The sequence below is a fragment of the Micropterus dolomieu genome, linkage group LG01 (genome assembly GCF_021292245.1).
Source record: "Micropterus dolomieu isolate WLL.071019.BEF.003 ecotype Adirondacks linkage group LG01, ASM2129224v1, whole genome shotgun sequence".
NCBI classification, from domain to species: Eukaryota; Metazoa; Chordata; class Actinopteri; order Centrarchiformes; family Centrarchidae; genus Micropterus; species Micropterus dolomieu.
In genome coordinates this window covers 24772254-24784949 of record NC_060150.1, presented here as the reverse complement: position 1 = coordinate 24784949, position 12696 = coordinate 24772254, and the positions used below count along the sequence as shown (strand labels likewise).

General features: G+C 38.7%; 2 protein-coding genes across 3 annotated transcripts in view; one reads left to right on the top strand and one right to left on the bottom strand.

The window, feature by feature from the left end:
• Window positions 1-12696, top strand: part of ift74 (intraflagellar transport 74) — a 27745-nt gene that overhangs the window by 4094 nt on the left and 10955 nt on the right. For both annotated transcript variants that reach the window (XM_046062154.1, XM_046062145.1), the window contains exons 7-9: window positions 3385-3444; window positions 4398-4459; window positions 12396-12534. In XM_046062154.1, coding sequence (XP_045918110.1) covers window positions 3385-3444; window positions 4398-4459; window positions 12396-12534 — 261 coding nt within the window. The remainder of the gene's footprint in view (window positions 1-3384; window positions 3445-4397; window positions 4460-12395; window positions 12535-12696) is intronic.
• The window catches only part of LOC123978736 (leucine-rich repeat-containing protein 19-like), a 7717-nt gene continuing 2008 nt past the window's right edge, over window positions 6988-12696 (bottom strand). The window contains 7 exon segments of the mRNA XM_046062178.1: window positions 6988-7363; window positions 7366-7565; window positions 7708-7863; window positions 9267-9354; window positions 9786-9897; window positions 10251-10501; window positions 10627-10737. Of these exon segments, the coding sequence (XP_045918134.1) occupies window positions 7277-7363; window positions 7366-7565; window positions 7708-7863; window positions 9267-9354; window positions 9786-9897; window positions 10251-10501; window positions 10627-10737 (1005 nt within the window). The 3' untranslated portion in view covers window positions 6988-7276.

Sequence of the window (12696 nt, the reverse complement as noted above, 5' to 3'; positions counted from 1 at the left end):
TTAATGACGAGTAGTACGCTGCTCTGGCATTACGGAGGGCCTTCCTATAAGTTTTAAGACTATCTTGCCAAATTAAACGAGAATTTTCCACTTTGGTGGAACGCCAATTCCTCTCAAGTTTCCGCGATATTTGCTTTAATTTGCAAGTTTCAGTATTATACCATGGAGCTAACCGTCTTTGTTTTAGTATTTTCTTTTTTAGAGGGGCTACAGAGTCGAGTGTCATTCGCAGCGAGCCTGCAGCACTATCAACAAGATGATCGATTTGGGAGGGACTGAAATTAGCATAGGAGTCCTCCGTTACTTTGTGACTAGATAATGTATTTAGAGCTGATGGAATCGCATCCTTAAATTTAGCTACAGCACTATCAGACAGACGTCTTGTATAGAAATTTTTGCCCAATGGTGTGTAGTTCATCAATACCAACTCAAAAGTTATCAAACAGTAGTCGGACAAAGAGGGATTCTGTGGGAACACTATTAAATGTTCAATTTCAATACCATATACCAAAACAAGGTTGAGGGTGTGGTTAAAACAGTGAGTCGGTTCATGAACACTCTGAGAGAAGCAAATTGAATCTAACAGAGAGATAAATGCAGTACTGAAGCTGTCATTCTCAACATCCACATGAATATTAAAATCTCCTATAATAATAACTTTGTCCATTTTAAGGACTAAAGTTGACAAAAACTCTGCAAATTCAGGTAAGAATTCAGAGTACGGGCCAGGTGCTCGGTACACTATAACGAAAAGAATTGGTTGCAGTGATTTCCAACTTGGGTGCGAAAGACTAAGAACAAGGCTTTCAAATGAGTTATAGTTTAGTTTAGGTTTAGAGCTGATTAGTAGGCTAGCATAGTCTCCATCACCCAGCCAGGTTTCAGTAAGACAAAATAAATCAATATCATAATCTGATATTAGTTCATTTACTAGTACACCTTTCGAAGAGAGAGATCTGATGAGTCCACATTTAATTTTCCTATTAGTTTGCACTATTGCTCTTGTGGTTTTAATTTTTATGAGGTTTTTATGTGCAGCTCCTCTTCTGTTTTACCTTTGATTTAAATAATTTTGATGGTCGGGGGGCAGACACCGTCACTATAGGATTTTCACTAAGTAACTCCTGAAATGTCTATAATATTTTTTTCAACGAGTAGCCACTGGAAAATAATCTTCCTACATCTTTTACTTTATAAGTAACCAACTAAACAAATATTATAACAAATATTCTTACACTAAGTATTGAGCCGAAGTTATCTATAATGATCTCTGGTGTAAGTCAGTTTATTTACTTATTAGGGGTATAACGATTCTCCAAATCCACGGTTGGTTCATACCTCGTTTTTTTGTTTGTTTGTTTTTTTCATTTATGGGGAGTGGGGGGGTGGGAATGAATAAGAAACAAAGGGGGAACTGCCATCCCTATACTCCACTGCATAAATGTGAATGTGCACGGAGGTTATTATCCATCTTGGGCTAATCAAACTTGCCTAACTTGCAGGCATGATCACTCGATCATGACTGGAACCAAACAGTCACGTGACACAGTTGGAAGACAATAAAATAGATGTACTTTGTAGTATTTACAAAATATAGGCCTACAGTTTGGCCTAACTTTACACAGTGTTTCCCACATATAGACTTTACTTGGGCAGGCTGCTCAGGTATATTTGGCGACCCATTTTAGCATTTTGCAGAGAAACACAGAGAGAGATGTTATTTGGTATTCTGTTACAAGATGTGGACATGGTGGATGTTCTACAAGCAAGCGACAGTGAACACACCAATGCAGATGTCATTCGGTACCGTGTTGGTTTCTTTCGTTTTGATAGTTACACCATTAAAAAGCCTCATCAACATGTGACGCACCTGCTGCTGAAAACAGAAACACAGGTGGAAAAAACACAAAAGTTGAGTTCTGTGCCTTTATAAAACCTACTGCTGATGGAATTTTTATCAATTTTAGAGCATTACAGCCTAAATTGTTAATTTTAATTGTTAATTATTAGAGCAATGGTGGTCTACATTCTCATCATTTAAAGTGTTATTTTATAGTGTAAAGTTAGGATCACAGTGTTAAAACTCTATAGCTGTGTGTGTGTGTGTGTGTGTGTGTGTGAGAGAGCGCGCGCGCTCCTTTCTGTATCTAATTGCCAAGGCTCAGCAGTAGCGTGTGTGTGTGTAAGCAAGCATGTGAGCTTTGACAGAGGTAGAGGCGGACACACAGCACCAAAAACGCCAGCTTAGGAAAATGTAGAAGCAGATTTTGTGATAATTGTATTACAAGACATCAATGTAGTCCATCACAGTATGAATGTCCCGTTTCTAGCACAGAGCACAACTTATTCCACAAAGTCAGGTTATGGTTGAAATAGTATAATAGATAATAGCAGAGGGCATGCAAAGGACACAGAGAGGAGGAGCAGGGCAGTAAAAAAAAACAAAATAAAACAGACATCAGTGCAGTCAAAAACAATCTTAGTTAAATGAAAATCCACCAAATGCTGAAAGATTGGAAAACAGAGAGAAGAGAGACACCCACTCATAGTGAAATAAAAGTGATAAAAATCCACCAAAAAGCTGAAAGGATGGAAAGCGGTGGTCGGAGTGGCGGCTGAGGCACGCGAAAATCTGGGACTTTCCCAGACCCAGGTGCAGTAGGAAAGAGACAGATGACAGAATGCTTAGAAACAGAGCTATAGGAGGTGGTCCAGAAGAGGTTGAAAGTCAGTTGTTACATGTTTTTCATGTCGACTCAGGTCGCTGTTCTGGTAACAGAATGGGACTCTATTTTACACCAATCTCTGACCATCTCCGGTGGAACTTTTGTATTCTAATTGGTGTCTATTTTTGTTGAAAATAAAAATGTTACTAAAAGTTCATACTTTATTATCTGGCCCAAGTGAAGTCAAGAAGGGGGGAGCCGGTGTGTTTGCATGAAGGGAAAGGGAGCAGATTCCAGTAGTGAGTTAACACTAAAAAGGTGGAGGTGGAGAATGAAGTAGAATTAAAATGGTGAAATAAGAAATAACCTACAAGGACTAATGCCCCACCGTCCCTGCACCGTCACAGTTAAACTGTCTTAATGAGAGCTCAACAGTCTGGGGAGCGGGCTTGACGAGGTTCCGTCTCCCAGAACCCTGACACGAGACTGTGGATGTTTGTTTCGTCTCAGTTTCAGCACCGTTACAACCCTATTACTTTTACTACATTTATACTATACTACTTACTAAACATCATTTGAATATTAGTGGTGTACTTCAAAAGCTTAAGTGTCAGGTGTTTTAAAAACTCTTAAATGGTTTACAATGGGCTGTGCTACCCTTTTAAACACTGAGATGTAGCTTAATTTTTTTAATTCATGTTTGTATTTGTATTTCCAGCTGGTGGACAAGCTCAACACCAACACAGAGATGGAGGAAATGATCAGCGACTACAACACTGTATGTACACCATGTTAGCAATATGGCAGTGGTAAACAAAGTACTATTCAGTTCCTTTACTTAAGTAAAATTACTAAAACCACACTGTAAAAGTAGTCTGTTACAAGTCTGTTACTGAAAATGTTACTTAAGTAAAAGTATGTATAATGCAAGTACTCAATGCAGAAAAATGTCACCTGTGACTGTTATACTATTACATATTATATCATGAGATTATTATTACTAATGCATTTATGTAAAAGCAGGATTTTACTGTTAAAGTTGGTTAAGGTGGAGCTCATTTTGAAACAACTTTGGATCTGACTACAACTAATAATTCATTTCGTCATGAATTCATTTGCTTATTATTTTCTGTATTAATTGATTGTTGAATATCATAAGAAATGCCGTCACAATTACCCAGAGGCCAAAGTGACAACTTCATAATGCTTTATTTTGTCCAACCAACTGTCCAAACCTCAACATTATTAACACTACATTCAACTTATGAATCATGAAGTCTTTTTGCATGAAAAATAGTCGATGCCAATTAATTTTCTGTCAACAGACCAATTGTTTCGGCTGTACTTGTAGAAACTGTTGGGTAGTTTAATTTAAAACAAAACATCATATTTTATAAGCTCTTCATATGTTTTGTGTGTAAAAGCATAGGATAAAAGCTAAAAGCTTAATTAAAAGTAACCGCTAAAGCTGCTAAAATGTAGAGTAAAAGTAAAAATTACAATATTTCCCTCTGTGATGTAGTGGAGTAGAAGTAGAAAGTTGCATGAATAGAAAATTATCAAGTAAAGTACTAGTAACTCATATTTGTACATAAGTTATGTACTTGAGTAAATATACTTAGTTACTGTTAACCACTGCAGGATGGTAACTGTTCTGACACCCAATGCTTAAAACCTAAAAAGTCAAAAGAGAATGTCCTCTGATCACTGTTTCCTTCTCTACCCACCCAGTTGAAAGCCCAGAATGACAGAGAGGCCGAAAGCATTGATAGCATCTTCACTGAGAGGCGAGAGTAAGTAGTGATTATTGCAGGCTGTTCTGTCAAAAACAGTTGTTTTGCTTGAGATCACCGGAAAATGTTGGGAAATCCTGACCTGACATTATGTTATAGAAAAAAATGTAATAGCAGAGCATACAACAGAGATAATTAAAACAATCAGCTGACCGGAGTCAAGCAGAGCATACAACGGAGATTATCAGTGTTCATGGTGAGTTGGTCATTTGTCACCTTTAATACATTAACGTTACTTAAGTAATAAAAATAGCCCTCATCGCTTAATAAGCATGACAACATTCATGACCATACTTGCCAACACTCTGTGTTTTCCAGGAGACTACAGTTTTTCATTCTCCAAATATTCACATATCGAAATCGATATCGGTCTTAATATTCCCATATCAGTCGGGCTCTAGTTTAGACAGCTCTGATGGAGCTCAGGATTGATCAGGAGGATGGCTAATCTACCCCCAACAGTTTCACTCTATGAACTGTGTGTGAGACCTTTTGGATGAGTAGAAGAACAGTGAACATTAACTAACATTGGAGCCCGACTGATCCTGTCAGGAGATTTAAGTAATCAATGACGTTATGCTGCTTTGCCTCCAGCATAAATGTGCATAGCATCTCTCTCAATGGGGAGATGCTTCTCCCTATTTCACTCACCCATCTGCTATTAATCAAAATGTTCCTTTTTACGACCTGGCCTGCCATATCCGCGCATCAATGGATTATCTGAAATAACTAATACAACTTATGAAAACAGAAGGAACACTGTACTGTAGAACCATTGATTCTGCCATGGTTTGTATATTCTGTGTGTGTTACAACTCTTTTATACATCACGGGTGCTGTAAAGACTTGTAGAGGATATAACGTGGCATCCTTGCTTATAGCTCCTCCGGCAAGCCTCCTCTCTCCTTGATCCTTGAGATGTATTTTAGGAATTGAGATGTCCTTAAAAATGGCTCAGATCGATTTCTGGGTCACAGGCAGGAGGACGGAGGAGCGAGAAGACAAAGAGGCACAAAATAGAGAAATGTGAAAAGCCCAAAGCGCACTTTACCAGGTGAGCTACTGGCGACGATGGAGTGTCTTTTTGTAATGAAGCCTGTTTGGTCAGGGGATATAATAGTCAGTAGGCTGACTCTAGTCCTTTGGAAATCAGTTTAGTAAGGATGTTCTTATTTAAGAATATCGGACGATAGGAGCAGTCTACATTTACATTTATTCATTTAGCTGACGCTTTTATCCAAAGCGACTTACAATTGCTATACATGTCAGAGGTCGCACACCTCTGGAACAACTAGGGGCTAAGTTTCTTGCTCAGGGACACAATGGTGGATGGGTCACAGTGGGGGATTGAACCCGGGTCTCTCACACCAAAGGCATGTATCTGCGAGGGAGTTCAATGTCCGACCCTTCAAACACCCATAGTTGCCTGTAAATGGTCAGTGAAACGCTCCTCATTAATATTAATACATACTGACTGCATGAATTAAAGGAGGCAAATTCTGACAGAAAATCTACAAAATGAAATTTAACTCAGTGTGACACTGACGTTCCTTTTGGTGAAGCTGAAGCATGTTGTTTGGTGGGTTAAAAACGCACTTTCACACAACGCTTGTGCACCGGAGGAAAGGGGGCACCGGAGCTCCAACCCTTTATAACCGATCTGCAGGAACGGGCGTTCCTCCTTATTAGTGACGTCACTTGCTGGAGGGGGGCACACACATGCAAGAAGGGATGACCCAGGTACTAACTTGGATTCCCCCATTTGAAAAGAGAGTAAACCAAATGCGCATTCCCTTTATTTAGGCTGCACAAACAGTCCACAGTCATATTTCTTTTAACGCTGATGAGTTAAAAGAAATATGACTTGTTGTAAATGACATAAAATAGTGTTATATTTCCATTATGTGTTTTTACACGCAGCGCATCACATCCACACGCTGGCGCACAGCGTTTGGCTCGAAAAGGCAACGAACATCTGAAAACAATAGGCAAAATAAAACTATGCACTCCTATTTGCTCGGCTGACACATTGAAAACGGCATCAATTTAAATGCACTTCAGGGAAAATCAATCAAATGGGTGTTTTTTATTCAGAAAGGCTTTAAGCCTATAATACTCAGAGGTAATATTTGGATTTATTTTACACAATAGAAGGCCTATTCTTATCAAACCGCTTCATCCTTCTGCCATGTGAGTCGCCGTTTCTCATTTGTCCTCTTTATGTGCGTACGCATGGTTCAGAGTTTACTTACAGGATGCACATTTTCCCGTCAAGTTAGTTTTTTTTATAGATCACAACCTTTGCTTGGGAAGTGGCGTACTCACGTTTCCAGCCCTGTTTTGTACGTACGCACTATTTATAAATGAGACCCCTGGTGAATTATACTGTACGTCGGCCAAAAACACTAAACTAATACAGAAAAACTACATTATGGAAGGACTAATTCAGTGGCACACAACATTGAGCACAAGCTGTTGTTGTTTTTTGGCAGTGATGTGATGCTACAGAGTAATGTAAAATCAGTAGAAACGGTACAATGAGTTTTAATTACTTGATAACCAACATTCAACAGTCTTCCAGTAGGAGTCACAGAGCCATGACAAATTTTTAGTCTAACCAGTGCTTAGAAAACAAATACCTAAATAATTGTATTCGGCTGTCAGCTTATCAACCTAAGGTGATGTATACTGTACATATCCCATATACAGGAATTATTCCTTTACCAACAGTCCACAGGGAGCACCTAGTTTTCAGAGTACACAAGTGACAGCTGCTGTTTGCTACTTCACGGTTCTGCTGATGTCTCCTGCGTGTTACTATTCCCTCCTGATGTATGGATCCTCAAAATACCCATCATCCTCCATCTGCCCATTCTCTTGCTCGAAGGTGAATGTTTGATGGTTCAGGTACAGGCCTCTGACAGGGCTGTTGACATAACGTCCTCCTCCTCATCTTCTTGATGCAGTCTCTGGTGACGATAGTTGTGGAAGAGTTTGTACCAGGAAGGCCCCTTTATGGCACATACGATGAGCATGGTGGTGCTTAGCGCTAAGGCTGCAACACATGCTGTGAACTTCCATGTGTTGCCAAGCACAGGTGTCTGGTCTAGTTAGAGTTGCAGGGTGGAGATAAGGAAAAACCAGTCTGTTTAGCTTGTTATGTTCTATGTGTACATCCACATATGTAATAATGGAATGTTTGCACGGAAAATGTACGGAAATTTGTAAAATATCATCTGTCTTTATACCTTTGTCAATGTTGTGGTTTTTTGTTGATGTCAATGTGGTCTTCAGCATAGTGGATGAGCCCCAAGACTGAGAGTGGACGGGTGCTGGTGGTTTTTGTTCCCCAAAATCTCTCTCAGCCAGATTTTCTGGAGAAGCACAGGTGACTTGTGGTCCCCCTGTAGAGCCAGACATCATAAAGAAGAGAAATTTAATTAATGAGCATTTACTTAAGGCCCTTACAGACCTTTTTACGTTAATCTGACCTCAATTTCATTTATTCATGTCTAAAGAAACACCTGATCACATAACATAAAATTCACAATGGCAATCTTACTAGTTGAAAAATTAAATAACAAATTAAAGCAAATATATAGCTAATTGTAAGGGAGCTACTGGTCGCTGCATCTACATGTGCTGCTGTTTACATAATAAAACAAAATATATAAACTTCCGTGTGTGTGTGTGTGTCTATATATGCACTGTAAGACATATGAAATTTGTTTAACTTAGAAATGCAAGTTAACTCAACTTGAAGATTGCCTTTGTTTCAACTCACAATGCTTCAATCAAATAATTATTTTACTTTACAATGCAAGAAAACTTCTCTTAACTTATCTAACCGACATACATTTTTGCATTATTGTAACACAGTTTCAAGTTAAACCACACTTAACTACATTTACACTAATTTCCATTTCAAGTTAAAAGGATTTGTTTCAGTTTACATGTATAAAGAGCTTTTCAGACAGACTACGATGACACCGCTGTGCTATAACCATTATTACCCATTATTTTCCATGGCTGCAACGCCCAGCGCACCTCTTGGCAAGCTCGCACGCACGCTGTGCTCAGAGTTCAATATTGTTGAATTCTTAAGCTTGATTTATACTCCTGCGTTGGCCACTAGTAAAAGTTACTTCTAAGCATGGGCACTTCCTGTCGGCTCGGAGGCATTGCGAGTCTGCCCAGCCGACCGATCATAGAGCTTATGATCCGCGTCGACTCGACGTGTAGTTACATTTTTGAGGAGGTGCATGTCAGGTGACGGCGTAGGGTATGGGGCTACGCAGAGGCTACGCCATCGATTTGACGCAGAAGTATAAATTGCACTTAAGGTAAAGTGTCTCCTATTATTTTGCTGACATTGAGATGGAGGTTGTTGTCAAGGCACCAAGATGTCATCTTGCAACATGATGGAGGCACTTCTACTTTTGTAGCTTGTGGGTCTTAATCACATGCCATATATCTTTGAGGTCTCTCTCCAGTCTCTCCTGGTGTCTCTGCTTTGGCTCCTTGACATCAGCTTTCAGTCTCACACGAGCTGTGTATGCTTCCTTGTCATCTAACTGAAAGTTAGCTTTTTTTGGCTCTGGATAGGCCCATCACCCATAAGGCTTTCTGGTTGGGGAATAATTATTATGCCTCTGTGATTTCTTAAGTGTTATAATGGTATTTTTTTAACCTGGGTTTTTGTTTCACTCTACTTGTATCAAGAAAGAATCTAAGAAATCTTAAGCAGTCTGGATATGGTCACATATATATTACTGAAAATTTAAAACTGCAGAAAGGACATTATTACCAATTGTAACTCCTGTTTCTTTGACATCTCTAATATTGCTCAGCAGCAGACTGGAACAATTCCAGGGGTTTTCCTGTAGATTCAGCACCTGATGGGACCAGACAGGGTCAGGTAAATAGATTAATAACTGAATTGGTCAACACAGCTTGATGTCCGATAAAAGACTTTAGCTTGGCCAGGTTCACACTTAGTTGTGGTTCTTTTATTTTGCATAGAAAAATGATGCTGATCCACTGATAGGGGGTAACAACATGTTTGATATAATGTTCTCAATGGAATACATGATTCTCTCTCCTATTGACAAAAATCTGCAATACAAATGTATTTAGTGAGGTTGTATTTCAAACATTGATAAATTAGACAGAAGAAAAAAGTCAGGCTAACACAGGATTGTGTAAACGTTTTACCTAATATTCAGTTTTAGCCTCATTATACACAGTAATTATATCCTAATAAATCTTGAAAGCATTCTACATTTTAGGGGATCTTTCAGATTATCCCCAGGGATTTTTAGTTTACCTGTAGATTATTTAGCCGTCTGAATAGCTGTGTATGGAGATTTGTCAGCAGGTTGTGGGACAGATCCAGCTTTGTCAGGGCATCTAGGCCAGAGAAAGACTCTGGGTCCAGGCTGAAATAACACCCAGTAAGTACGGTCAGTTGTAAATGCAGTAATGATTGTAGCATTAGCAGTGGTAGTACAAATACTGTAAATAGTCATGAATACTGTTGATGCAGTCACTTTTTGGCTAATCAGTTACAATTATTTGGTCTGAACATTTTCAAAAGTCTAGAGCAGTACAGATATGCAACAATCCCCCAAGGTTTATCAAATGTGGCAGTACTATCCATGAACTGCACTTCAGAGCAAATGTGGTGCATTTAATGCTTACTGACAACTTTATATACTTTTTCATTGTATTCTGAACTTGTCAAAATTAGTGTGTAGAATAGGAAGCTAACTTTATTTGCTTTCTTATTTACCTGCTGATTTTGTTCTGGGACAGAGACAGCACTCTGAGGTGTGGTACCACAGAGAAGTACTTGGCTGGTATAGTGGTCACCAGGTTACCATCCAGGTGGAGTTCTACCAGTCTGGAGTAACTAGCCAGGGCTAGTCTGTCAGCCTTATTCAAGGTAATCAGGCTCCGCTCAATCACCAGTTTAGTAACAGAGGAGCTGTTGTCACAATGAGGAATAACTTGCAGAAGATGGTTGGTCAAATTCTTGACCTGCTGATGGGTAATGGGTGGATTGATGGACAGCTATTACATATGTTTTTACATAAGGCACACTGAAAACAGTAATTGTGTGATCCAGAAACCACATCAGTTCTCAGAAAGAATATAAATCATCCTACCAGTTTGTCTTCTTCCACAACCGAAGCATTACTTCCCAGTATATTCATTGCTACCACTGCAGTCAACCACAGCAGTAGAAGTGGTTGCCGGCACCTTTCCATTATCCTAACCTGAAAGACACTATGGGTAATCAATACTTTATATGGAAAATAGACTCATTTGTTTTACCTGTGATGCTGCTAAACAATGGAATAGTTTTTTTCTGCTGTACCCTCCACTGACGTGTTTTAGCTCTGACCAGTTACCTGTAAGTCACTCATTAAAACCAAATGTCTTTATTTGCAGACATTGCTAAGTTTGCCTACTGCTACTCACTTTGAGTTGAGTTCAATGGGTAGAACAACTTCACTACACCACAGATTCAGACTAACTTTAGTGTGTGCAATTACAATTATTGCCAAGTACAGTTTGCTCATTTAATCTGCCCAACAGTCTAAGACCCAGAGATATGTCATATACAAATATGTAAGAGAAAAGTGAGAAATCATATTTGAGAAGGCAGAGCCAGAGACTCTTTGTGGCTTTTTTGCTTGATAAAAACTTTAATAATACATTGTCACAATTATTGAGAATGGCTAGTTGGTGGATTCGTTGTTTTTAGATTTGCTCTATTGAAGTACAGCTTAGTGACACAAAATCTGTGCGGCAGCCATGTCAAAACCATTAACCTTAATCTGAAATGACCCGGATTAAGGTTAATAGTGTTGACATGGTTCTGTGTAATGTCGCTTCTCAGTAATTGTCCAAATGTTGTTTGAGTTCCCCAAAAGAAAAAATGTTGCATTCGAGTGGTAAATGAAAACTTTGTGTCCTGGTCATTATCTGATAATGGACTGAAAAATCTGCTGACTCGTTTCAGCATAAAACCTTCATCAGAGGACAGTAAGCTGTTTCCATTACAATACTTATATGAAATCTTTGTGTCATCAATTACACAGATTAAACCTACACTGGACTGTCTCTGATTTCCCTGATACTGTAAATTTTAGAGAAAATAAACACATTCTTCTTTTAAAACTGTAATTCAGTGAAGAACAAGCACACCTGTTTCTTTTATGAACTCAAGTAGATATTTGTCTGTTGAATAACATTTAACATACTGTACAACATCTGTCAGTGTCCTTACTGTTTGCTTTCTGAATGTTTGTGATTTCATAGTGTTTCTGATCTCAGACTTTGATCTTACTTGTGTTATTATTCTCTAATATAGAATAGTGACAAAGACACTTACCTGTCCTTCTACGGGCACTTAGACTAACTTTAATTCCCCTGTCACCGGGATGTAGCCAGTATAGCAAATGACCTTTGTTCTTTGTTGTAAAACCTGAAGGCTGACATACACTGTGTCAGCTAGCTAAACATTTATGATTGAAGAACTCACTCAACCTTTCTTCCTTTCTTTCTTTTCAAATCTTCCTTTCTTACTTTGGTTAGAAGTATATGTAAGACTTTTGTTGGAAATACCTCTCATTTAAAAATGTAATACATCAAATTAATGAATACGATTAATGACAATATTATTAAAGTAAACATTGTTTTAGGGAGAGAGTGATTGGAGGCTGATAGAATGGAATAAAGTAAGAACTGTACATTTAACGTCCATCTGACATCTCTTCCACTCCATCCTCTCTATATCTTCCTTTGTCTATCTGTCTAGGACATTTGTCACATCTCCCTTCCCCTTTCTAATAGGAAGTTAAGTAATTAAGTCAAAGTAAAAAAAATAAATAAACAAAAAACTCACCACGCTGCTGTGTTTGCTGTGCAGGAGAGAGGAGTCAATCAGGGCGATCGAAGAAGAGATCAGGAGAGAAAGGCGGGTTGCTGACGAGGTTGTCCAGGCAATGCCGGCTACAAAGCAAGAGAAGTATTTCACCATGACAGCAACAAATGAAGAACTGCTGGAGGTATTAATGTAGATTAAACCTTATATGATACAGCTCTACTTTACCTCATATTACTTCAGTATTAGTGTAATGTTTACATGGTACTGCCATGGTACTACTTGTAGCTTTAAACTACTTTACTCTGCTGGCAATCTTACATCAAGTTTGAGGATGACGCTGAGT